The sequence below is a fragment of the Bos mutus genome, chromosome 3 (assembly GCF_027580195.1).
Source record: "Bos mutus isolate GX-2022 chromosome 3, NWIPB_WYAK_1.1, whole genome shotgun sequence".
In the NCBI taxonomy this organism is placed as follows: Eukaryota; Metazoa; Chordata; class Mammalia; order Artiodactyla; family Bovidae; genus Bos; species Bos mutus.
In genome coordinates, this window is record NC_091619.1 from 83,857,622 (window position 1) to 83,885,283 (window position 27,662).

General features: G+C 44.0%; 1 protein-coding gene across 1 annotated transcript; it reads left to right on the plus strand.

The window, feature by feature from the left end:
* The first annotated feature begins 571 nt into the window (after positions 1-571).
* On the plus strand, positions 572-25,002 carry LOC102283844 (cytochrome P450 2J2). The gene is made up of 9 exons (XM_005891227.2): positions 572-963; positions 5,552-5,714; positions 7,882-8,031; positions 8,424-8,584; positions 10,326-10,502; positions 12,163-12,304; positions 12,657-12,844; positions 16,359-16,497; positions 21,244-25,002. The coding sequence occupies exons 1-9, from the start codon at positions 754-756 to the stop codon at positions 21,420-21,422; spliced, it is 1,509 nt and encodes a 502-aa protein (XP_005891289.2). The 5' UTR covers positions 572-753; the 3' UTR covers positions 21,423-25,002.
* Positions 25,003-27,662: the final 2,660 nt, after the last annotated feature.

A 27,662-nucleotide genomic window follows, 5' to 3' on the forward strand; every position in this document is an offset into this window, starting at 1 on the left:
TCATGGCTGCAGTCACCATCTGCAGTGACTTTGGAGCCCAGAAAAATAAAGTCTGACACTGTTTCCACTGTTTCCCCATCTATTTCCCATGAAGTGATGTTCCAGAGTAGCTCACAATAAATGTCAGGTGCTGTTGTTTTCCCCAAAGTTCAAGATGCTGGGCTCCAATACTTTGGTGAGAAGTTGACTGAAAAACACAAAGCTCAAGGATCTGTGGAGCCCTCTGAGATGCAATGAAACCAAAAACCTTAGGGCACCCTTGGTCTCAGGGAATGACGAGCTCTCTAAACAGCAACAACAACAACAAAATACTCCAAGCCTGGCCTTTACCAAGACCCAAGTGTGTGTTCTTTCCAGAATCCCATGGAGCCAGCTGGTGGGCAGGAGGAAGGCCGGATTTCAGAGGCAAGGAGTGATGCGGTGGAGATTTGGCGGGGGCAGGCGAGGTGCACAAGAGGTGGGGCCTGGGGGAAAGCCAGGACTGGTCTGGCCCACCTCGTCACTGGAAGCTAGGCCACGCCAGGGGCGGGGCGAAGCGGAGTTGCGGACGGAGGGAAGAAGAAGAGCAGGAGGAGGTGGGGCAGGAAAGCACCAAAGAGAAAGGAAAAGACCGGGTGCACAGAGGGACGGGGAGGCGGGGCCTGGGAAGCCGACTCGCTGGGGAAGGAGGGCGGTGCTGGCAGCTGGGAGGCAGAGCCCCCACAGGGACCTCCGCAGACTCGGACCGCGGAAGGGGGAGCAGGCAGCGCAGCCATGTTGGAGGCGTTGGGCTCCCTGGCGGCTGCCCTCTGGGCCGCGCTCCGTCCTGGCACTGTCCTGCTGGGGGCCGTTGTCTTTCTTTTCTTAGATGATTTTCTCAAAAGGCGTCGACCAAAGAACTACCCGCCAGGGCCCCCGCCCCTGCCCTTCGTAGGCAACTTCTTCCAACTGGATTTCGACAAGGCGCACCTGTCGCTTCAGCGGGTAGGAGCGGGCGAAGGTGCCCACGCGCGTCCTGACCCTGACCTGCGGGACAGGGGCCATTCCGGGTACCGAGGGCGGGAGGCCTGGGAGGGTGCACGCTCTGGAGGCTTCCCTGGTGGCTCAGGCGGTAAATAATCTGCCTGCAGTGCAGGAACCCCAGGTTTGATCCCTGGGTGTGGAATATCCCCTGGAGAAAGAAATAGCAACCCACTCCAGTATTCTTGTCTGGAGAAGCCCATGAACAGGGAGCCTGGTGGGCTATAGTCCATGGGGTCGCAAGGAGTTGGACACTATGGAGCAATTAACAATTTCACTTTTCTGAGGCTAACGCAGGCACCCTGGTACACCCACTTTGAGCCTCTCTCTTGACCGTAGCAAGTGGCATGATTCACAGTGCTTTCTACGTGTGAAATATGGTTAACTTTTCACTGTTGAGTGTGCTAGAAAAAATATACTTTGGGGGCGGTGGTGCAGGTTTATTGTACAAAACAAAAAGTGCCTCTCGGTCCATCTAGCTGTGGGAAAAAGTTTAACTATTGAACTGTAGCTTCTCAGGTGCCTCAGTGGTAAGAATCAGCCTGCCAAGCCGATTGGAGGAGGAATGGCAACCCACTGCAATATTCTTGCCTGAGACACCCCCAAGGACAGAGGAGCCTGGCGGGCTATAGTCCATGGGGCTGCTAAGTGTCCGACACCATTTAGGGATTCAGTAACAACAAGCACTCATCTGAAGCCTTCACATGCTGCCAGGAGCTTAGTCATCCGCATATTTTCTCTTCTGTCAGGATACAGTATGGTTCAGAACCCACTCTGCATGCTTAGTAAATGTTTTTGACTGACCAGGTGGTCCTTTATCTCTTCCATTTCTTTTATTGGAGCCTTGAGGGTGACAGACACAATACGGTTTTAAGTCATTTAGTTGCGTCTTGTTACACATTGAGCTTCCCTGATAGCTCAATTGGTAAAGAATCCGCCTACAATGCAGGAGACCTGGGTTCAATCCCTGGGTTGGGAAGAACCCCTGGAGAAGGGAAAGGCTACCCACTCCAGTATTCTGGTCTGGAGAATTCCAGGGACTGAATAGTCCATGGGGCCGCAAAGAGTCAGACACGACTGAACGACTTTCTCTCTTCTCTGTTACGTATTACTGGGACATTCTTTTTATAGTATGATCACTTTGTCTTTTTTTTTCACATTGTTTATTTTTGGCTGCACTAGGTCTTCCTTGCTTTTGCTAGGGCCTTCTCTAGTTGCTCCAAGTGGGGACTGCTGTTGGTTGGAGTATCTGGGCTTCTCATTGTGGTGCCTTCTCTTGTTGTGGAGAACAGACTTTAGGCACAGGGCCTTCGGTGGTTGCATTTCGCTGGCTCTAAATCGTGAGCCCAGTAGTTGAGGTGCTCATGCTTAGTTGCTTGTGGAATATGGAATTTTCCCAGACCAGAGATAGAACCCATGTCCCCTGCATTGGCAGGCAGATTCTCATCCACTGCGCCCCCAGGGAAATCTCCCACTTTGTCCTTTTAACATTATTATCCTTGGTGGGGAAAGAGAGAGTGGAAGCTATACTTTCCCTGGGAGGTTCTGTTTCCCTGGTGTAAAATGATTATGAAGAAAAGAAGTGAAAGTATTAGACACTCAGTCATGTCTGAGTCTTTGCGACCCCATTGACTGTAGCCCTCCAGACGCATCCGTCCGTGGAATTCTCCAGGCAGGTATACTGGAGTGGGTTGCCAGTCCCTCCTCCGTGGGATTTTCCCAACCTAGGAATCAAACCCAGGGCTTCTGCATTGAAAGCAGATTCTTTACGGTCTGAGCCACCTAAATCTTCACCACTTGTCAACCACATTGTTCCCATCCCCACAAGGTTAGAGCCCCTCATCTTCAGGTTCCTCCTTCTACAATCCACTCTCAATAACGTACTCATTTTAAAATGCCATTCGTCTGTCTAGATTTTCTTAGTGCTTCCTGCTGCTTCCCAGAGTTCATATTCCTTAGGGAGCCACATGGATCCCTTCTTGTAGCCTCTTTCCACTTTATAGTCATCTCCCCTCAGGGCTCCCTAACTGTGGCCACCCTGAATTCCATAAAATTCCTTTCACCACTCAACACTATCTCAAGAATCATCAGCTGCTTCCCTGCCTCTCAGCACAGGTACCTTCCTGACAGACAGCTCAGTGGTAAGTGGTTGTGATGATTAAATAAAAGGAATGTTCAATGTTAATGTAGCTTAATGTTGGTGCTCAGAATAGTTCAAGTTACCTAAGAATGCCTGGAGCACTTCAACACAAGCTTGTATTACAAACTCAAGTTCAAATGGAGATGGCTTCATCACTTTCTGTGAGAAACACCCAGTTGGTAGCACTAAGTGACAGGATTAGTATATAGAGTTTTAAAGCTAAGATGCTAAACCTGTACCTTTCTTTGAGAACTGTGTTGTTTAATTTCCAAGTATTGGAAGCTTTTCCTGTTTTCTTTCTGTTAGTGATTTTGCTTGAACTTGAAAGAACTGTGAGGCAAGTGGCTATATGGAGTAAAGTGGACAGTAAGTTTTTAAATGGGAGGTAACATGAGCTAAAACAAAGTGAGAAGGCAGTGAAGAAGCTGGTTGATTTGTTTGACATAAGCGGAACCTTCCTTATTTCCCCCATTTCTGAAACATTCTCCACCATAACTATATGGCTTATTATAGAAACATAAATGTGAATAACGAAAAAAATCTAACTGGACTAAGGATGGGAAGTGATAGATAAGGAGGATAAATGTATTATGAGGATATAAATTAGGCTGCTTGTAACAAAAAGATCCCAAAGTACAGTGGTGTGAGAATATTGAAATTTATTTCTCTAAACAAATAAGGTGAGATGTAGGCAGGAAGACCAGGATAGCAAGGCTGCTTTGCTCCACAAGGTTATCCAAATACTCAGTGCTTCTATCTTGCTGCTCTGGTCCCACAACCCTCAACATGTGCGATTTCTGTACCATGAAAAGGGGAAAGTGGGAGGTGGTGAGCAGCAGCTTTCCTTTAAGGACATGACCCGGAAGATGCACACATCACCACTACTCACATCCCGTTGGAAGTTAATTGGAAAGTAATGTGGCCAGTTAATCCTTAGGGAGTTCCATCACGCAGCAGAAAAGAGAGAGAATATGCTTTCTCCATGCTTTCATTTAAGGATGAGACATACAGAGCGAGTTAGAGCTCTACTTTATGCCCACCGACTAGGCACTAAATCTCTGTGCATCATTTTCTGAAAACTAGGAATACATTATAGGGTTGTTATAGGAACCAAACAAGTTTGTGAATATCAGTTTACCCCAGGGTAAACTAGCACATAGCTAATGCTTACTTCTATATCTACCCTTCTCCCCTTTTCTTCAAAAATGTATGGTAACCAACTCAAGGAAAAACCAATTGTTGATTATAAATGTGGCATCACTTGTCTGACCTGATTACCTCATGGACTTCATTTATCCACTCTCTAGCCACTGCCCCTCCATTTCTTTGTCAATACCTTATTAGAATCTTTTTGCTAAAATACACTCCCAAATATATCAATAAAAATAATTTTCTTGTTGTGTTATGGTTGCTATCACCAGAATCTTAAAGATGGGAATTTGTAATAGCCCTCATTTTATTCATTTGGAAACTGAGACAGAAGAAAGTCCTATCTGTCCCTTTGAACAAGGGCTTCCACATCCCTTTGCACACAGAGTCCATTCATTCCGCAGAGGCTCCAGTGGCCGTCTGCCAGGGACCCAGGAACAAAGTGACTTTCACATTGCTGTTCTCATTCTTCCTCACAGAAGCTTCTTTGGAGGGAAGGGAACACACAGTGCTGCTTGTGGGACTTTTGTTCCCTGTCCAGGCATTGAACCTGGATACTCAGCAGTGAAGGCCTGAGTCCTGATGTCCTGACCACTGACCCACCAGGGAATTCCCCCTTACATAAACTTTGAGGGAAGAACAGTTTTCTACCTTTTATATATGGGAAGGTGAGGCTCATAAAAAAATGAAGTAGCTTTCCTAAGTGCTCACAGCTAGTCAACCACGGAGTTAAGATTTCCACATGTCTCCACAGCTAGTGTACTCCTCTCCATAATTCCTCTAATGAAACTTCTGTCACCTACAGCCTGCTGAGTAAGGGGACATTCTCTCCTAGTTTAGTAGATTTGATTTACTAGGAAGTCCCTGTTCCCTACCCCAGAATTCACTAAACATATCTCTGCCTTCTCTGGTAAGTCACATGGGCTGAATTCTCTCTTTTCATTAGACTCTAAGATGCTTGAGGTTAGAGACCTTGTTTATTTTATCTTTATGCCTTATTCTCAGGACACATGTGCTCACCCAATTCAAGTATATTGAACATATAAATGAGGGTGTATAATGAATGTCTATGTCCTATGGTGTAGTCTAGATAAGAGCAAAAAAAAAATGGAAACAGGTAGACATATTTCCAACAGCTCAAGGTACACAGACAGACAAACACAGAGACTCCCCTCAATACAAGCCTCCTGCCAGCTCCACACACCCTCCATTCCAGGATTCAGAGACATATGCATACTCAACTGTGGCTCTTCTATTTTTCAGTTCGTGAAGAAATATGGAAATGTTTTTAGCGTCGATTTTGGTATATTTCGTTCCGTTCTTATAACTGGATTGCCCTTAATCAAAGAAGCCCTTGTCCACCAAGACCAAAACTTTGCCAACCGCCCCTTGATCCCTATTGAAAAACGTATCTTTAACAATAAAGGTAAGTTTCTTGAACAATGTATGTTTGCTATTCCTATGGTCCATGAAAGGGTCTCCAATAATCCCAAGGACCAGGCTCATCATATTCCTGCCCCTCTAGGAAGCTGAGTCCCCACTCAGCTTTTTTTGAAGGTACCCCCTCAGGGAACCTGGCAGGGTCAGCCCTAATGTCAAGGATTTGGGAGAAGCCATGTTTTTTCAGATGTTTCCCAGTTTCTCTTTGAAACATTTAATCTATTAACTCTATATCCATTCACTCCATGAAAGCCAGGTGTACCTAGTGCTAGGCACCAGTGATAGAACAGTGAGGATAACATACAAAATCCTTGATTGTTCTGTAACTTACATACTATTAAGAGAAACAGTGTCAATTACATTCATAATTTAAGGCCTCAGTGTTATGAAGATAAGAGCAGGGTTCACTTATTACAGGTATCTAATCTAGTCCTGAGACTCAGGAAAAACTTATGTAAGTAAATGACATTTAATAAAGTGATGAAGCAGTGCAGCAGAGGAAATAAAATGTAAAAGTTTCTAAGATGGGAAGACAGACAGTGAACTGAGGAATTGAAAGGTGGCCAGTGCGGGAAGCACAGAGATTAAATGGAGATAATGAAATGAAGATGAAGCTGCTGAGTTTGGCCAGAAATAGTTCATGCAAGTTCTTTTTAAGAATGTTGCTTTTTATCCTAATAACAATGGAGGTTCTGAATGGTTTAAGTAGAGAAAGGAACCATCATATTTATATGGGACATTTTAAAGACTTCTCTAAGCTGCAATGTCAAGAATGGAATAAAGGAAGCAAGAGACTGTTGTAGCCTTTTAGATTAGAAGAGGTGGTGGCCTAGAAGAGGGGGATGGCAAGAAATGTCAGTCCAGTAGGTTAGAGCAGGAGAGTGACTGAAGATACATGGATTTAAGCTACTCAGGAGGCAACTCCAATAGGACACGATGACCTAGACAGAGGGAGAATGAGGTGCTGAGGTACACACCCAAGTGGGTAGGTAAAGGAAAGAAGAGAGATGTGGAGGAGGACAAAGTGTTGGCTGGCCTGGGTAGGGAGTTGTATAGAGTGAATCATGAATTCAGTGATGAATATGCTGAGTGTGAAGCCGAGAGAGTCAAGCAGAGAATTGTACATGTGTCTGGAGCTGAGAGGCAGAAAATAGGTGTTTACTGTCAGTAGATGTGATTTGAAGTTTTAGAAATTGAGATTTCCTAGAAATGGAGGATAGGGTAAAAGAGAGGAAGCTTCAGATCTAGTATAGAAGATAGTTAACCTAAGGTATGATAATTTCTCTGAAGTCATAGAATTACCAGAAAATTATGGAGAGTGTGGTATCCTGGGCTACACTGGCACAGAATGTTTCAGAAAGAAAGGATCTCATGCTGCTGACTCATTAGGATGGGGTTGAAAAGGATCCTGAATTGAACAGCAGGGAGGGCCATTTCACTAAGGTGATGGAAGTGAAAGGAGACGTTAGAAGGAGTTGAAGAGTGCTCTGGAATGAAGAAATGGGAGGATGGTGGCCTCTCCTGTCTTATAAAATCACTGAAATTCAACTGCACACACCATACAGATTGTTTTCCTTTGCCTGTGGTGTTCTTTCTGCACAGTGTCCACAGTTTGTTATCTAGGGTGATTCTTATCTTTTTAAGATATTTAAGATCTTTTCTGTTTATGGGTATTGACTCCTTCTAATCCGTAAGTTCATACTTGCTATGTAGCATAACTGCTGCTGCTGCTGCTAAGTCGCTTCAGTCCTAGTAATTAAATAGTCTTATGAGACAAGTAATCAAATGACAGGCTTTGGAGTCAAGCAGACTCGAATTTGAATGCCTGTTCAGCTGCTTACTCACTCTGTGACCTAGCAGAATTTCCTTTTATCTCCCATGTCTCATTTTTCTCATCATCAAAGTTAGGCTGTTGGTTTGGCCTAACGATTGTACCTCCCCCAGAGAGTTTCTGTGAACACTAAATTACACAATGCATTAAAAATGCTAGCATGTCCATCATGACAAGCAATCAGTAAATTCAAGGGATTATTGCTTTGGAATTATTTCTCTGAATAGTTTTCAAGCACCTTAAAGCCCTCCTTTCCTCCATCTGGTACATTATCCTTAATGGGTCTTGTTGGCTTTTTTTAATGTTAGCTTTCTTTTCCCAGGATTGATCATGTCCAATGGCCATGTGTGGAAAGAACAAAGAAGATTTGCCCTGACAACTCTGAGGAACTTTGGTTTAGGAAAGAAGAGCTTAGAGGAACGCATTCAGGAAGAGGCTGCCTACCTCATCCAGGAAATAGGAGAGGAGAACGGTAATCAGGTCCCAGGACAGGTGCAGCGACTGTGGTTTACTCATTCACTAGTCAGATGCTGAGTTAGAGCCCATGTGCCTGTCCTGTGCCCAGCACTGTGGGACACTGAGGGAATGACAGTGGACAGCTAACCATGACCTGCCCTCGTGGGGGTCAAGAATTAAGAAGAAGAAGAAGAGGGGTATTAAAACTTACTATTGGTTTTAAATCCTGGTCATCACTTCGACTTCCCAGACATTGACTAAGTACTTGCTGTGTGTCAGACCCTGTGCAGGGGCTGTGGACACAGTCTAAGATGTGGTTCTGTAGTCAGTGTGCCGTATGTCACAGAGAGTAGGTTCTCTGGAAAATAGAAACCAATCTGAAGGCTCTATCTCTTCTCCTGCCTCCAGGACAGCCTTTCGACCCTCACTTCACAATCAACAATGCCGTTTCCAATATTATTTGCTCCATCACCTTTGGGGAGCGGTTTGACTACCAGGATGATCAGTTCCAGGAGCTACTGAGGCTGTTCGATGAGGTGATGCATCTGAGGACATCAACGTGCTGCCAGGTGAGCCCCTTCTCACTTCCTCTCTTGGATAAAGACAGTGGGCTAATGTCAGATACAGATGAGATGGTCTTCCTTTTGTTTTAGGCTAAAATGCAACCTTTGAAATTGACTTCACCACAAACTTGTTTAAAATAAATCTGTTGACTTTAGTGTTTGTGTCCCTGGTGGCTCAGATGGTAAAAAATCTACCGGCAATGTGCAAGACCTAGGTTCCATCCCTGGGTTGGGAAAATCCCCTGGAGAAGGGAATGGCAACCCACTCCAGTATTCTTGCCTGGAGAATTCATGCACAGAGGAGCCTGAGGACCTACAGTCCAAGGGGTTGCAAAGAGTCAGACACAACTGAGCTACTAACACACACACATTAAATATTTACTATCAATAAAAAACATTTCTTACGGTCATTTAAAGTACAGAATTTATGACAGACACGTATGCACTTACGTTTTTTTCCTTAAAAAACAATATCACCATCACTTTTGAGTCTCTCCTCTCCACGTTCCTCCCTAGCTCCACACCTCCATGATCCTCAGATGTGTGTTTCTGTGCCTGACTCTCCCTCAGCACATTGTTTTGATTCATTTGTTAGTTCCTCTTATTTTACTCTGCATAGTTTTCCACTTCATGAATGTGACACTGATTGTTATTCTCTTGAATAAAGGCTCGGGGGATTGATTGATAAACACATTTCTAATTAGAGGGATTTCTAATTTGAGGGATATTATGAATAAAGCGGCAATGAATATTCTTGTTTTATGCACACTCAAAGATACACATACACACACACACACTAGAGACAATTGCCATGAACAAATAGTAAAACAATGTAAGGGAATAGGAGAAGGGCCCCAGGGGTGCTGCTGATTAGAGGATACCAGGAAAGACAGGTCCAAGTAAGTGACACTTATGTGGACATGAATGAAGTACAAGGCTAGTGTTGTACAGATTTCAGACGAAGACCAATCGGATTGTATGAATAGCCAACGCAAAAGACTAAACATTATCATCCTTCAGGTTGTCACAGAGACCAAAGGGGCTGGACTAGAAAGACTAAGAGAGAGTAAGATGACAGCAAGTGATAGCAGAAGAGAGAACAGGAGGGTGAGAGGCCAGCTCATGTGGAGTCCAGATCAGGAGAAGATTTGTCGAAATGTCATGGAAAGTCAGTAAAGTATTGAGGGATAAGCAGTGAAATGATTATGCTCTCCAATGTCTTTCCAAGGATAATGAATTTCCTTCCGGGTCCCCAGCATACACTCTTTAGTAAATGGGAGAAACTGAAAATGTTTATTGCTGGTGTGATTGAAAACCACAAGAGAGACTGGAATCCTGCTGAAGCAAGAGACTTCGTTGATGCTTATGATGAAATGATTTATTAAACTGTTAAAGGGTCCCTCTGGCACCTCAGTGGAAAATCAACTGGGAAGGGGGTTAAGGAGAGAATCAAGGGAAATGGTGGAGGCTTTACAGCATCCAGGTGAGAAATGTTGGTGCTTTGTACTAGAATGACAAATACATTGAGTAGTGAGAAGTGGTCTGAAATTGGTTGTATTTTGGAAGAAGTGCTAAAATACTTTGCCAAGAGAAAAGAGGATTGAGACAGAGAAGATGAATCAAGGGTAACTCAAAGGGTTAAGTGTAAGCAAAGAAAATATAGATAACGATACAATAGTTTCTTAGTCTTCAAGAGTGGAAAACTGGCACCCCCTTGTCTTCATGACTGTTCTGTTTTCTCCGTCAGCTCTACAATATCTTTCCAAGGATAATGAGTTTCCTTCCGGGTCCCCAGCATGCACTCTTTAGTAAATGGGAGAAACTGAAAATGTTTATTGCTGGTGTGATTGAAAACCACAAGAGAGACTGGAATCCTGCAGAAGCAAGAGACTTCATTGATGCTTATCTGCAGGAAATAGAAAAGGTGAGAGAACCTAAGTGTTTTCCTGAGTAGTGTTCTTAAAGAACAAGTGAAAGGATTCTGGTTTCTTATGCTGCTGTGACAAATCAAACTTAGGGGCTTAAATAGACCCACATTTATCAAGGCAAGGTGTTGGCAGGGCTGGCTCCTTCAGTGGCTCTAGGGCAGAATTATTGACTGACTTCTCCAGCGTCTCGAGGCTGCTTGTACTCCATGACTCAGGGCCCCTTCCTCCACCTTCCAAACCATTGATATATCTTCTTCTCTGCCACCATCCTCATGTGGTCTCTTTACGTTCTTCTTGCCTCCTCTTATAGAGACTCTTGTGATTATAATTGAAACACTGGGATGATCCAGGATAATCTTCCCACAAAAGTGGACAATTTTTATGGCTCATTTTTCAGCCCACCACAGGGGAAGGATATAGAGATTAGAAATATCATTAGCTTAGAATTGATGATACAATTAGAAATAAAAATATTAGTGTAAGAGTAATTGACTTGAGGTCTTTGAAAAGCCCAAACAACTGCCTTTTCATTGTTCAGTCTCTGTCTTCTACCTGAGTCTGAAGTGCCTGTGCACAAAAGGATGAAGAACCATTGTTTCACTATTACTTGGGCCAATGCCCAGTCTCTCGCCCCTTTCTTTAGCTCCCTAGTACAGAACACAAATGAAGCTGAGGCAGAGGCCAGAGTTAAGCCTCAAGTGGAGGGACATGTGCCTCCTCCCACATCCTCATATCATCCACTTTCCAATATTATATAGGAGAAGCAAGAGAAAGGCCAGTTTGGATGTATATCATTTAACATAGTGAACCCCCTGGTTAATACTCATCACTGCATCAGTGTTATCATTTTTGTCTCATTAGATTGTTCATTCCTTCTCCTGGAGTTAAAAGAATGGTGCATTTTTCCCCCATCTCCTCTCTTAGTTCACCTTACTCTTACGACATAGATAGAGGCACTGATTCTTCCTGAGAGAAAGAGACTTCACTTGCTATGAGGTGTGCAGATGTGGGATCACACACAGAGCCACATGGACACACTGAAGCTCCTGGAGGACGGTGGTAAAGACGCTGGGGTGCCATGAGGAATGACTGTTAGAATTAGAGAAGTTTAACTGGGGTGATGCGAGAATTGTTGTACTTTAGAGAAATGCATTTTATTCTTTCTGGTATCAATACAAACAGTTGTTGAAAATTTGTTATGTGCCCTTTCTACTCACATAATCTACAGTATAACTTTCAGGGGTGAGTGTTATTATTTCTATTTTACGTATCAGGAAAGTGAAAAATAGACAGGCTGATAAGTTTGAGGTTTAGTAACCTGGCCAAGTTGTACAGATAGTGAATGATGTGGCTAATATTGGAACTCAAGACTGTTTTTCAAATGTAATAATAGATTCTCCCAAGTTATAGAAGTAAAATAAATTTATTGTCTCAATTTTCATCCACCAGAGCTAACAGAAGATTCTAGCACTTGGGGCAGGAGGATGCTAATTATATTGGAGTAATAAGTCTCTGCCTCCTGAGATGACCAAAGGGAAAGCCATTTCTCCTGGAGAGGGAGTGGTCTCTCCTCCCATGTTCTGTCTAGGATGAAGCCCCCTATGTTGTGGCCACTAAGAACAGTCTCAATAAACCAATAATCACTGTGCTTTCTAGCATAAGGGCAATGCTACTTCATGTTTCCATGAAGAAAACCTTATCTATAATACCCTGGACCTCTTCTTTGCTGGAACAGAGACAACTTCAACCACCTTGCGGTGGGGACTGCTCTACATGGCCTTGTATCCTGAAATCCAAGGTGAGCACATCAGAGGGTAGGCCTGGGTCAGGTCAGAATACTTCCCTAAATTAGTTCATGTCAATCTCAGTATTCCTAAAGAGTGCTATTTGATTTATCCTCACTATTAAGAAGAGGAACCCGAGGCTCAAAGAGCTTCCGAAACTCACAGCAGGAATGTTGTCCAGCAAGAATTTGCCACCAGATTTGTCTCACACCAGGGTCTACTTCCTACTCATATAACCTCCCTGAAGAGCTAGTCTGGAGAACCTAAAATAGCCATTTTGATCCTGGTTATTCCATTCCTTAGCTTAATCAGGCTTAAGAAAAATTATGGAATACTAGAATAATACAACCTCCTCTTATTTTCCAGAAAAAGTCCAAGCTGAGATTGATAGGGTGCTTGGCCAATCTCAGAAACCAAGCATGGCCGCGCGAGAGTCCATGCCGTACACCAACGCTGTCATCCATGAGGTGCTGAGAATGGGAAACATCCTCCCTCTGAACGTGCCCCGGGAGGTGGCAGTGGACACCACCCTGGCTGGATACCACCTGCCCAAGGTAGTTAGGGCCTCTCTCATAGCCTCAGGTCTCCAAGTTCATATTTGTAAATGGTTGGAGTCTCAATAGGAAATGTGACGTGTTTTCATGTCTTAGGGAAGCACTTAAATAGGGAGAGAGAGATATTAATATTATTGCTGATGTAATAGTAGAATTTTTTTTTTTCTTGTGGGGTTTTTAGAACGTTAGTTCAAAAAAACGTTAATAGGTGTTGTGGGAAAGTAAGGGGATTCCTAGGTCAAACATGTTTAGGCAAAGATTTGCTGTTTTAGATTTGAGATATCTCAGTGTTTTAATATGTGATGTGCATTGTTAATTCCTGTGGGGAGACAGCAGGCAGCAATTCTCAGTCAGACTTTGCCGTGAGGTCCTTTTCTTTGCCTTGGGAGAGCTTCTCACAGGATATGGACCTGCCACATGTATGTTGGAAAATTCTGCTTCACAATCCTGGTGGTTTAGAATATTGAAATATGAATAAATATTTGAGACCATCTTAAATCACTTTAAAGTGATTTGAACCAAAGTGAACCAAAATCACTTTAAAGTGATGGTTCTAACATAATGTCCCCAAATGTATTTTTCCAGCTCTGATGTACACCCTCTTGATGGGACTGCATCACAAGGGGAAACAATCCAAGTCTGTGTAGTACTAAATATCAGAAAAGGAGAGAAAGGAACGTGTGCTTTTTAAGCAGTAATTATGTGGCATTGGTCTTCCCTGGTGGCTCAGACTGTAAAGAATCTGCCTGCAATGCAGGAGACCCACATTTGATCCCCGGGTCGGGAAGATCCCCTGGAGAAGGGAATGACAGCCCGCTCCAGTATTCTTGCCTGGAGACTCCCATGGAGAGAGTAGCCTGGCGGGCTGCAGTCCATGGGGTTGCACAGAGTCGGACACGGCTGAGCGACAAGCACACACACACCATGTGCCACTGGCTGCTCAGGCTCTCTCAGAACATCTGCATCGGTCCTCAGAATAATTTTGTTATCCTCATTTTACAAATTGGAACTTCAGGCTGAGAGAGTTACTAGTCTTTTAAAGACTTCTCAACTATAAAATGACCACAGTTGGGTTCCAGAAACAGAGATTTTCTGATGCCCAGGCTCATCTTTTTCTGTTCTACACCAAGTTCTCTCCTCAGGGGTTACTTTACTTTGCCTTTAAAAAAGTCTCCCTGCAATTATTCTCTGTGGGGCCCTGTCCTCACAAAGGCAATTCTGCTCTCATTCTGCCCACCACTCTTAGGACCTCAGCAGACAGCTCTCCTGTGCCCCCGAGTGCCCTCTCTGCACACTGCGCATTCACAGTTCTTTCCTTTCTCACCCCTTGGTCCATCTCTGTGGATCCATTGCAGTTTGTCTGAGTTCCTCTGTGTGTGGAACCTGGGGCTGATATCAAGGCAGAACAGTAGGAACTTCCCCATTGCGTTCCCCTTTGTCCCCATCCTGCAGAGCTGGGAAAAGCAGCTATTCCTGCAATGATTGCGTTTACTATTCTCTTGCTGATTGACCATTTTGTGGGTGAAATCTGAAGTCTAAATGACTTCACAGGTTATCTTTGTATATTCATACCAATTAATTTAGTTCCCGATAACCATTCTAAGTCAATAGACTGGTTATAACAAGTTTTCTTTTCTGATGTAACATTCTGCAGGCCCAGAAAGCCAAGTAAAACTGAGTTTTAATAGCAGCTCGAATAATCACCCTGAGGGGTGGCATGCGCAGTGCTTCTCCACCCTTCTCTCAGCCCCAAGCGGAGGAGTTCTGAAGCGTTGGCTTCCAGGCCTCTGCAAGCAACCCTCTAGGAGCAAGTGATACTAGACTAAATGCAGAGGAAAAGAAGATAGGGCATTGGGTGCTGAGGATAGGCAGGTACTTGCTGAAGGATACACGATGAGAATGCTCCTCAAATTGGGTTAAACTTAGGTCACAGAAAGCTAGGTCCTGGTTGATTAGCTCACAATGGTGTAGTAGAAGGACTTGAACTTAACCTTCTTATGCAAACACAAAAACCACAGATATCTTCTGAACAACCACTGACCAAAAAAAAAAGGAAACCTACCAGAAAAGATACCCTACATCCAAAGATGAAGAAGCCACAGCAAGATGGCACGATTAGGATAAAGTCAAGTCCCATACTCACTGGGTGGGCGGTGCGCAAACAGGAAGCCAATTACGTCACAGAAATTCTGCCACAGAAGTGGAAGCCCTGAGCCCCATGTCAAGTGCCCCAGCCTGGGGGTCTAACAACAGGAGGAAGTGCCCCCACAGAACCTAGCTTTGAAGACCAGCAGCGTTTGATTGCTGGAATTCCACAGGACTGGGGGTAACAGAAGCGCCACTCTTGGAGGGCACACACAAGGTGGTGTGCACCCCAGGACCCAGGGGAAAAAAGCAGTGACCTCGTAAGAGGCTGGACCAGACCTACCTGCTAGTATTGGAGGGTGTCCTGGAAAGGTGGGGGGCAGCTGTGGCTCACAGCAGGGACAAACACTGGTAACTCCAGCAAGTACTCATTGGCATGAAGATACCCAGAGGCTGCCATGCAAAACGGCATGGAAGGGAGTGGGGACAAACGACAGATTGAGAAATTGAAAGAGGCTGGATGTAGTGGGAGTGCAGGTAGAAGGACAGTGGCTCCAACAGGGCAAGTGATGTGTCCTTAATCTGAGAGTGATGGGAGCTCTTGAAGGCTGTCTGTCAAGTGCCAGGTATGGTGGGTGGACAGGACTAACATGATTAAATCATGTCCAGAGCTAACTCTGCTTTCATTGTGTTGAGAACATTGAAGGGGAAGAGAGGATATAGAGTTGTAGTCAGAGCTACTGTAGGAGTGTGTGGACAACCAAGGTGGTACCTTGGACGTGGCAGTGGGCATAATGCAGGTGACAGAATCAAGAGAAATTTCAAGTAAAATTGACCAGCCTGCCTGAAGGACTGGATGAAGGCAAAAAGGGGGAAAGGGAGGCACTAAGGAGGACTCCTGGGTTTCTTGCTGTGTATCAAAAAGGATAGTGGTTCCTTCCACTGGGTGACCTGATTCTATCATTAAACCTTCTGTGGAATGTGCTAGATAATGGAGGGAGAAACTTAGACAAATGAGACATTTTTGTTATACAAACGGCCATAGTTACCACTTCACTGAGCAGCTGGGTTGATTTTGGTCCAGAACTGCCTGCCCACTGTCACATGGTTCATACCTGTTGCATACATGTTCATTGATTCATACGTGTTCCCTCCCAAGATCAACACTGAAAGGTCCCTGCAGAGATGCATTCTGCACTAAGAGTAGTCATACTTCCCCAATCAAATTCCCAAAAGACAATTCCAGTCCACAATTTTAAGCTGACCCATGACAAAGAGCTGAGTCGCAGGGGCTGGGCTCTGAAGTAACTGGGTTGGGGAGTTTGAGGGAGTTTGGGGTGCCGTCAGCATTGATGTAGGAGACCGGGGGGCTGCTTCCCTATCCCACACGCGTGTTGTGTGTGTCATGAGTCTTTTCTGCCTTCTCCAGGGCACCATGGTCACGACCAACCTGACTGCACTGCACAGGGACCCTGCAGAGTGGGCCACCCCTGACACATTCAATCCAGAGCATTTTCTGGAGAATGGGCAGTTTAAAAAAAGGGAATCCTTTCTGCCTTTTTCAATAGGTGAGTAGAAAAAATTAGGAGTGCGGGAACCCAGAGTCTCTCTCTCTTTACCCTTCCCTACTCTTCTCCTTGTGAGGCTTTGCTTTAGTTGGAATGTCTCTAGATCGCCCTGCCCAGCGGGACTCACTCTTGCTGCGATTACATCTTAGGAGTCCCTGGGTGGAGCATCATGAGGACTCATGCCCTTACTTCCTAAGCCCTGGCTTGACTCTGGTGGAGATTTCACCATCAAGTTGTTCTGTCCCCAGAACACCAGAGACAGAAGCTTAGCCTCTGCCTGTTACCCACAAAGAAGGTTAGAACCTCACCATCTTCATAGAGCTTTAAGTTCCATGATCCTTTTAGGGCTGCCCACTCACAAAACTAAAGCTATTTTCTAAGAAAGAGGTTGGAGGAGGTTCCGGTAAAGGGGCCGCTTCCTTATCATTATGGGCATCACAAGTGACTCTGGGTGCCATGGACTTAAGCAGATGAGGTTCTACTCTATCCGTTTTCTGATGAGGTCCCTTTGCCTTTCTAAATTCTAATAACCCTTTAAAAATCTAGTTAATACATTTACATGGTGCACAACTTGAAATGTACAAAAGAGAATGCAGACAAAACGCTTTCTCTCATGTTTCCCAGCCTGCCTGTTAAAAAAGGGTGTTTTAACTCATAACAACGTGAAATGAGTAGCAAAAGTCTCCATATATACCAGATAACGAGTTAAGTATGTTGCTGACATCGTTTCAAATAAATTCCCAAATCCTTAATTCTATAAATGTTTCCTAAGCACTTATTTTGTGTCAAGCATTCAGCCTGGAGGATATGACAATGATTAGGTAGCGGGGGAAAAACAATGCAACTCCCATGGACCACGTCTTGTAGTGTAACCTTACATGGTTCAAATTCCTGTCACCACATTGGGGTTAAGGAAGGAAACTGAAGCTTAGAAGGGCCAACTGTGGTATCTACAGTAATAAAGCTCATAGAAGCAGAGCTAGAACTCAGTGTTGAACATGTTTATCAAATACTGAAGCCTGTGCTCTTCCTAGCAGTGTGTTCTTTAAAAAGTAACTAAATGCTAGTGAGTTAACACTCTGAAATTCATAGTAGTTTTCTAATCATTAATTTAAATTAAATATAGATTGATTATCTGCAACAGTATAATTTTGCTGATCATGACACAAAGGCACAGTAAGGGAGGGATTGGAATTTGAACCCACATAGACGTGATGCAGAGCCCAGGTTTCCTGCTGTAGGACTCTGTCCTGCGTGTATCTAGACTGATTCTAATTAGATCTTCTGTGTCTTTCTCACTCTCATTCTATGCTACCGTTGCTCATTTTGACAAGTCACTTTTCAACATGAAAGCAGACATGAGATGTAGGAAAACCTTTCAGTCTTCCTGTCTACAAGAGCTTCCAATTTCCTATTATAGTACAAAGCTTCAGGTGCTTTATTTAAGTATGAAATTATTCTCGCCTCACTGGTTTTGTTGTTATTGCTGTTTTTATTCAAAGTTGTATCATACTCTTCTAATTATAGATTTCATTGGCAAGCAAATTGTTTTATTTACTGCTTTGCTAATGCTAAGTCACTTCAGTCATGTCCGACTCTGTGTGACCCCATAGACGGCAGCCCACCAGGCTCCACAGTCCCTGGGATTCTCTAGGCAAGAACACTGGAGTGGGTTGCCATTTCCTTCTCCAACGCATGAAAGAGAAAAGTGAAAGTGAAGTCTCTCAGTCGTGTCCGACTCTTAGCGACCCCATAGACTGCAGCCTACCAGGCTCCTCTGTCCATGGATTTTCCAGGCAAGAGTACTGGAGTGGGGTGCCATTGCCTTCTCCGATTTGCTACTTACAAAAACCCAATTATTAGCAGTTAAAGGGATCAGTATCTAACTTGCAATATAAGGAAATGAGGATTCAGAGAAAGTTGTTTCTCATCCAAGGTCATCTGCCCAAGGAATTGGCAGAAAAGGGCCAAAGACTCAAGTTTCTGGTTTCTTTTTAAATTTTTATTGATGTATAGTTGATTTACATTATTGTATTAGTTTCAAGTGTACAGAAAAGTGGTTCCGTTATACATACATTTATATCTTTTTTCCTACTTTTTTTCCCCTTACTGATTATTACAAAATATTTAGTATAGTTCCCTGTGCTATACAGTAGGTCCTTGGTGGTTATATTTAAGTTCTGATCTAGTGCTCTTGCTAACACAATTAGAACGTTACTTATTTTCCTAAAGTAACTTCCATTTTAAGATTCACTGAGTTCCTATTTATATATATTGATCATTATATTACTACATAATAAAGTCAAGAACTCAGTTACTTAAAATAATATGTATTATTGCTCCCAAGTCTACAATTGAGCCTGGGAGCTCGACTGATCTTAGCTGGGCTTCCTTGCCTGTTTGGAAGGTCAACTGGCTGAAGGCTGATCTAAGATGACCCTGGCTGGGACAACAGGGCTCTTTTCTAGGTTTTTTCCCTCCAGCAGGTTAGCCCAGCTGGTGTACTTGTGGAAGATATGACCACAGGTGGGAGAACAGAAGCACACAGTGCCTCCAAAAGGCCTAGCTGGGAACTAGTGACCATCACTGTGACTGCATTCTGCTGCCCATGCAGATTATAGCCCCAGTTCAAAGGAAAGGGAAAACAGCACAATTTGGGGGAAAGAGCTATGAATCACATTGCAAATGATGGGGGTACAGGGAGAGGGTAGAACTTGGAGCCACTGTTGCAATCAAGAGTTCTCACAAGCTGTCTTTCTGCCTAAGAGTCAAATCTAGAAAAGGCAAGCATTTTGGGGATACTCTCAGCTATTACAGAATGAGAGCTAGCTGAACACAGCAGAATATAGAAACCTGAAAAATGCACTGAGTCACAAAGTCAACACAGCTGTCAGGTTTTTCGCACCCCACTCCCATCTTCGGGGCACTGTTGCTTTGCCTCATTCTTGATCCAGCACTTTGTAAAGAAAACTTCCTTGAAGGAATGGGATGCGGAAAGCTCCTTCCCTTCTCTTGGAAAGACGATCAGGTGTGGAATTAGGAGGTATGCACAGTCAACTATTATTGCAAACTTGTATTTTCTTCATGTAAGGTTTTCCCCTTTGATCCAACAAAACAGCAAACAACTTGAAAAGCAAGAGGCTGAATCCTCATTTTCAAAAAGAAATAATTGGATCATAGGAGATAAGATTAGAAAGATCTTTTTTCAAAAGCCCTAGGCCAGTTCTCTCATTCCTAGTGAGGCAATTGACCTGGTTAGTGATGGCCAGCTAGTGGAAGCACCAAGGAGAAGGCTATGTTTCCCGTAGTCCAGGATGAAGACTTGAAGTAAAGTAGCCCTACTTTTCATGGTTTATAAATCATGTCTCCTGTCTTACTGGTATCCTTTCCCAGCCACATACTGTGGGTAGGAGAAAGATTACTTCACAAGTTTGACAAGTGAGAATTGTTTATGTCAGTGAGAATAAAGGATTTACTCATAGCCCAGAGCTGGGTACTGATAAGACCAGTACTGTAACACTGGTTGCTGACTCTGTGGGTCCAATTTTGTCACAATATCTGAATTCTTCTAGAAAAATCTTGGGTATTTACAATACAACTGATTTGGTATCGTTTGAACCAATTTTTTCATTGTTCCATTAGTGATGGATAAAGAAATCAGAATGAGAGGAACAGAAATGATTAGATGTGTGCTGGTGGGAAGCACAGAAACAGAATTATATAAAAATGGCATAATTCTGAAGCATATTTTGATTTATTAAACACTTTTGCAGCTACTCTCTGATTTTATTTCCTCAACAAGTGGTTTCAGGCAAAGGACAAAATGGAAGCATGCTACATTGCTGCTTTCCAAGAATATTTCATTACTTGGGGAAACACGAAAAAGCAGCACCCAGAATTAACTACAGAGAGTCATGCCAGTGAGGGTGTACAGCAGAATCTTTTCAAAGACAGATAGGCAATATGTCAAAATGTTAACAAGGGTTTTGTCTGGATTATAGGATTACAGACATCTTTTATATTTTTCACACATTTTCTTCATTTTTCCAGTAAACATGCATTACTTAGGGAGAAAGTAAGTTATGAAAACACCCACAAGAGAGATGGTGGTAGAGCCCTGTGTGGGGTGTTGTAGCCCAAGTCAGGGAGGAAAACATCATGAAGGGGAAGGGGTGAGGGAAGCCTGGAGCAGGTGAACACAGGTGGGATGAGATGGAGTCTTACTTCTATCCTATGGGCAGTGGGAATGGGGTCCTATGGCAGTGAGATTCCCAGTTATTAAGGCAGGAAACCTGCCATAGGGAAAAGTGCCTCCTGCTTGAGAAACTTTGACATTCATTTGCTTATACTTTTCATCAGTCTTCTTCTGAAAATTGAAAAAAAAAATGCAAAATTTTGCTTTTTGTCTGCTTTTGTCCTTATCATTTGCTAATGGATTTTTGAAAGACTTTTGACGACATTTGTAGGTCAACCCAACCCCTCGCTTGTTTCATCCACACCCTGTACCTTCGTCCTGTGCCTCACCAGTCTGATCCTTGAAGGCAATGGAGTGTGTGATTGTGGAATGAACTCGCTGGACTTAGGTTACACCAGGTGGTTGTGATCAAATAAACAGTGCATAAAGGCCCAGGACCAGGCAGGCCCTCACTTTGCTCAGGTTTTACAAGATGTGGTGGAAGATTTCCATCCTTTCGGGACACAGATACCATCTGAGGAGGTAACTCATCTTATATTTTTGTCTTTTAGGAAAGCGGATGTGCCTTGGAGAACAGTTGGCCAGGACTGAGTTGTTTATTTTCTTTACTTCACTTCTGCAAAAATTTACTTTCAGGCCTCCAGAGAATGAGAAGCTGAGCCTGAAGTTCAGAATGAGCATGACCCTCTCCCCACTCAGCCACCGCCTCTGTGCTATTCCTAGGGTGTGATATTGCAGGGAAGGGGAGGAAAGCTGGAAGAATGGGCATGTCCCCTCAAGGCAGGGGCCCTGCTCAGAAATGAGGGAGCTGCATCCAGAGCCTCTAGGACAGGTCACAGGAGCTGGACTCAGACGGAACTGGATCCAAACCTCAGCTTTGTCATCTTCAGTGGAGCCTTAGGAAATCAGTTACTTTGTGAGTGATTTGCCATTTCATCTAGGAGATTTAATCAATCTTGAGCACGCTTTGGAAGGACTGATGCTGAAACTGAAGCTCCAATACTCTGGCCACCTGATGCCAACGACTGATTCATTGGAAAAGACCCTGATGCTGGGAAAGAGTCAGGACAGGAGGAGAAGAGGGCGGCAGAGGATGAGATGGTTGGATGGCATCACCAATTCAATGGACATGAACTTGGGCAAACTCTGGGAGATGGTGAGGGACAGGTGTAAAGTATGGAGTTAGAGTAGGTGAGTCAGAAAAAGAATGAGACTGGCACTCTACAGGAACAGATCACCTTTAATGAGGCGAGAAGGGGCAGCAGTCAGATTAGCGAGCTGCTTCACTTATCTAAGAAAAGAGTAAGTATATATAGGCATGTATGTAGAAAGCCCCCTTAAGGGGGCCTGTTCTTCTCCAAGGTTGCTGGGAGTAGTTATCTCTTAAACAGCTGGGACAAGGAGTTCTGGAGATTGGCCAGAGGCTGGGCCGGCTTGGAGCTGGGCGTAATCAACCTAATGTCTATTTTTCCTTCTGGTGAGAGAGTTCTTTGTTTTGCCTAGAAAGGTGGGGAGGTCCTGGAGGGGAGTTTTAATTCCAGGTTACCTTTAGCCATGCAACTTTCCTTCATTCCAGGCTTTAAGGAATATATATAAAAAGAGAAAGAGATGTGGGTGCCGTTAATGTTAGGGCTTCTTCGTGCTGATAAATGAGAGTCAGGGGTTTGTAGTTTGGGGGGAAGGAAGTCTAAGTCCCATAGTGTTGATTTTTTATTCTCGCCATCAGGGTTTCAAGCATAAGAACAGTCTTGACTTGGTCTCGAGAGATGGCCCGAATCCGTTCTTGGAGAAACCTTTGAAAGAGATTGAAGAGACAGGGTCTAAATAAAAGGAATAAATGATAAGTACCAATGGTCCCAAGAAAGGGAGTAACCAAAGGAGGGCCTGTTGGAATGGGTTTTGGGGAGTGTAAAGGTTTTTTAACTCTTTTTTGCGGTGTTCAATTCTGTCTCTAAGTTCTTTGACTTTGCCCTGGAGTATGCCTATTTCATTAACAAAATAGCAGCAGTCTTACCCTAGAAAAAGGCAGGTCCCTCCCTTTTCTGTGGTGAGTAGGTCCAGGGCTCGCCTATTTTGTAGGGCCACAGAAGCCAATGAGTTAATTTGTCTTTGGACTGAAATGAAGGACTCTACTGCTTGCTCCATATCCTCATTAAGTTCTTGGTACAGTTTGTAGTAAAAATGGCCTGAGGTCGAGATGCCCCCAATGCCAGTGCCTAGGGCTGCTGCTATGTCAGTCCCAATCAGGAGGGGCTATGACAGCTCGTCTTTTTGTGGGAAAGTTCTCCTTGGGGGTAGACTATTTGTTCTACTTCTTTGAGGAATGTTGGACCTGGGGTCAGGAAGACCATGATGCAAGGTCCAAGGGGATCAAGGGGGAGACATGAATATGCATAGGTCCCACAGAGAATGAAGATTCCTGGGTTGGTGCAATTATTTGTGCTGTTCCAAAGAACTCAAGTGGAACAGAAGGAGGGAGCGGAGATTGTAAGACCAGTGTAGTTAGGACGAGAGTAGTTGATACAGGTTAGGTTTGAAGAGGCTGAGAGTAGGACATTGTCAGAGACTGGCCCAATGAGTTATGTGGTTTTTTGGGGGGAAGGGGAGATATAGTTGTTCTGTGACAGCCAGGTTGAGGATAAGGGAATTGCTATGTGCGGTGAGGGAGACAGTGACACGTATATCCAACACTGGGATGTTTGTTGTGTGTACTGGAAGAATTGGAAAGAAGAGCTGAGAAGGCAGGTAAGGTGTTGGTTATCAGAGGGAGGTTTTAGGAGAGGCCGTAATTGGGAAAGGAGGTCTAGGCGTTTATAAGGCTCAGGGGTCACCTGTAACTGGGAAGTTAAGTTCTTTATAACTTTTTTTTTCTTTTTTTATTTTGATCTAGTATCCCACCCCTAGAAACATATGTTTTTTTCCATTTGGCTTATGGCAGGTACTCACGAAACTTCCTCTCTTTTGTACTTTAACAGTGGATAGGGTATTGGACTGTCTCCCCCCGAGGTTCATGGTGCATGGTCTTGGAGCCCTATTATAACATAAAGAATGAACATAGGAATAAATGTCTAAGCAGGGGCAGGGACTAGCCAGAAGGCTGGGGAGTGCAGCAAGGATAAGGAACAGAGGAGCCATGATTCTGTTAGTTAGGCAGTGCAGAGGAAATAATACCCTGTAGGCGATACCAACAGAAAGACGAAGGGTAAGTGACCAGTCCTGAAGGGAGATAGTTATTAGGCCTATAGCAAGGACTAAGATTAAGAGTGCAGTTATAGTTAGAGAGACGGGAAGAGGCCAGTCAGGGCGAGGGGCAGAAGGTCCCAAGTTGGTGGTTGCTTGAATCTGAGGAGGGAACAGTGTTCATTAGGATGTAGAATGATGTAGAGAATGAGAGTAAAGAAATCAGTTTCTTCTGGAGTCAGGTTGTAAAAGGTTCCCTGAAGTCACAGTTGAGATACTAGCATGGTCAGGTCTTCGAAGGAGGTTCCTGTCAGGGCACTGGTCCAGAGGTCTTGTAGTAGTTGGGTCAGGAACAGCTGTAGGTTGAAGAGTGTCCAGGTCATTCAGTGTCTTCTTGGATGGTTGACAGAGGTTGTCACCGGGTGATTTTTAAGGAGGTAGGTCCAGTGAGAGAGACCTGAGAGGGGTCAGTTAAGGAGGGCAGCACAGGATCAGAAGTGACCCGTTTTAGGTGAGAGAGGTTTACCCAGGAGGTGACTCCAGTGGGTAATGGGATAGAAATATAAGGGGCTTTGTTGTTTTTTTGGCAAAGGCAGTTTAATGTCTTAAGAAACTTGTATCATGCACAAAACTCTCTTCTACTTGCTGCTGCTGCTGCTAAGTCGCTTCAGTAGTGTCCGACTCTGTGCGACCCCACAGACGGCAGCCCACCAGGTTCCCCCGTCCCTGGGATTCTCCAGGCAAGAACACTGGAGTGGGTTGCCATTTCCTTCTACTTGTCACAGACCTTTTTTACACTTTCTGTATTCATCACTTTATTTGTCCATTCATAGAACAGGCAATCTATAAGCCATACTTCCTTTTTCTCTTAATAAAATGTAATTCTATTTCTTATACCTTTTTTAGTGAAAACATGCATCTTACTTTCTTTCAGAAACCATGAACTGTTGTTTAGCTCATTTATAAATTAACCTCAGCAATATTATCCAGAGACAAAGACATACACTGAGACATACATGTATATCCAGGCAGACAGAGATCTCACAGTCTTCTCCTTTAAGATTTAAAAGATCTCTTTGCCCTCTTTTTTTTTTTTTGGCTTGAAGTTGTACTAATCTGTCTAAGGCTGACATCTCAGGCAAAGTGGGTTGTCTGTTTCGATAATGTGATAAGAGTTAACTATAGGCTTTTACCAAGGCATGTTTCTATTATATCAGGGTTGGAGCTGTTGGGTCAGGAACAGCTGTAGGTTGAAGAGAGTCCAGGTCATTCAGTGTCTTCTTGGACGGTCGACAGAGGCTGTCGCGGGTGACTTTTAAGGAGGTAGGTTCTGTGAGGGAGGCCTGATAGGGGTCAAATAAGGAGGGCAGCGCAGGATGAGAAGTGACCCATTTTAGGCAAGAGAGGTGTACCCAGGAAGTGACCTTCTCGAGTTTAGCTACAGTTGGGGTAAGCAGGATGATTTTGAATGGTCCCTGCCACTTTGGATTTAGGTCACCTGGGGATTATCCGACAGATAGACCATGTCTCTAATTTGTAAAGGGGGCAAGGGGGCTTGGGGGTCAGGGGCAGGCAGGTAGTGGTTGATGAATTTCCAGAGGGCATTGTGGAGTTCTGCCAGCAGAGGGGAGTGTAGGAAGCTTGGTATGGGAGGAGCTTCAGCAGGGAGTCCAGGAAGGAGCATGGGCCTTCCATACATCACCTCAAAGGGGCTCAGCCCCAGGGGCTTTTTGGGCAAAGCCCGTACTCTGAGGAGAACAATCGACAAAAGTTTTAGTCCAATCCAGATGTACCTCGAGGGTTAATTTGGTAAGAGTTTCTTTGATTATTCTATTCATCCTTTCTACCTTTCCTGAGGACTGGGGATGATATGGAATGTGAAATTTCCAGGGTATCTGTAAGAATTGGACAAGTTGTTGGGTGACCTTGGATGTAAATTTTGGGCCCTTATCAGACTGTAGGGATGAAGGCAGGCCAAACCTGGGGATAGTTTTTGTGAGGAGGATTTGGGCCACAGTGTGGGCTCTTTTGTTTGTAGTGGGAAATGTTTCTACCCATCCCGAAAAAGTGTCCACAAGGACCAGGAGGTATCTGAATTGCCAAACCGGGGACATATGAGTAAAGTCTATCTGCCAGTCTATCTGCCAGCTGGGAGGCTGTCTCGCATTTGATGAGTTGGAAAGGAGGTAGGTTTAAGGTTGGAATTGGGCTTAATACGTTGACATGTTTGACAGGAGCAGGTAAGGTTATCTAAATATTGTTGGTCAGCAATGAATATAGGGAAGTAGTTATGGAGGAACTGTTGGGGTGTCTTGGATGAGGGATGAAAGAGTGAATGTAGATAAGAGGACTTTTTTGGTGGTGGGAGGGTCGGATGGAGTCAGAAGTAAGATGACAGGGTGCTGGAGGGAGAGATGAGACAGGGCTATCTCTTTTGTCTTCTGGTCTGCAGCATTGTTGTAGGCTGATATGAGACTTCTCTTTTGATGTCCCCTACAGTGGAGGATGGCAGCTTTGTTTGGTAAGAGTGCTGCTTCTAGAAGTTGTGGATGAGGTCTGAGTTAATAATGGGGGATCCCTTTTGGGTTTGGAAACCTCTCTCTCTCTCTGTATTAGGATGTTTGAGTGAAGTATGTTATAGGCGTATTTGGAGTCTGTGTGGATGTTAACCCTTAGATTTTTAGCCAGAGTCAAAGCTCTGGTGAAAGCTATCAGTTCTGCCTGTTGGGAGGTGGTGTGAGGTGGCAGAGGTGAAGCTTCAATTGTCTGGGTCTCATAATTGTGACAAAGGTCCACCTGGATAATGGCATATCCTGCTGCGAAGGGTGGGGATTTTTGAGAGCTGCCATCAACAAACCAGTTGATGTCTGGAGTGTCTGGATCTAGGATGGGCTGTTAAATGTTGAAAGGAGTTTTGGATAAGATATACTGGTCAACCACTTGTAAAAGAATGAAGCTAGAACACTTTCTAATACCATACACAAAAATAAACTCAAAATGGATTAAAGATCTACACATAAGACCAAAAACTATAAAACTCTTAGAGGAGAACATAGGCAAAACACTCTCCGACATACATCACAGCAGGCTCCTCTATGACCCACCTCCCAGAATATTGGAAATAAAAGCAAAAATAAACAAATGGAATCTAATTAAAATTAAAAGCTTCTGCACAACAAAAGAAACTATTAGCAAGGTGAAAGGACAGCCTTCAGAATGGGAGAAAATAATAGCAAATGAAGCAACAGACAAACAACTAATCTCAAAAATATACAAGCAACTCCTGCAGCTCAATTCCAGAAAAATAAACGACCTAATAAAAAAATGGGCCAAAGAACTAAATAGACATTTCTCCAAAGAAGACATACAGATGGCTAACAAACACATGAAAAGATGCTCAACATCACTCATTAGCAGAGAAATGCAAATCAAAACCACTATGAGGTACCATTTCATGCCAGTCAGAATGGCTGTGATCCAAAAGTCTACAAGCAATAAATGCTGGAGAGGATGTGAAGAAAAGGGAACCCTCTTACACTGTTGGTGGGAATGCAAACTAGTACAGCCACTATGGAGAACAGTGTGGAGATTCCTTTAAAAACTGGAAATAGAACTGCCATACAACCCAGCAAGCCCCCTGCTGGGCATACACACCAAGGAAACCAGAATTGAAAGAGACATGTGTACCCCAATGTTCATCACAGCACTGTTTATAATAGCCAGGACATGGAGGCAACCTAGATGTCCATCAGCAGATGAATGGATAAGAAAGCTGTGGTACATATACACA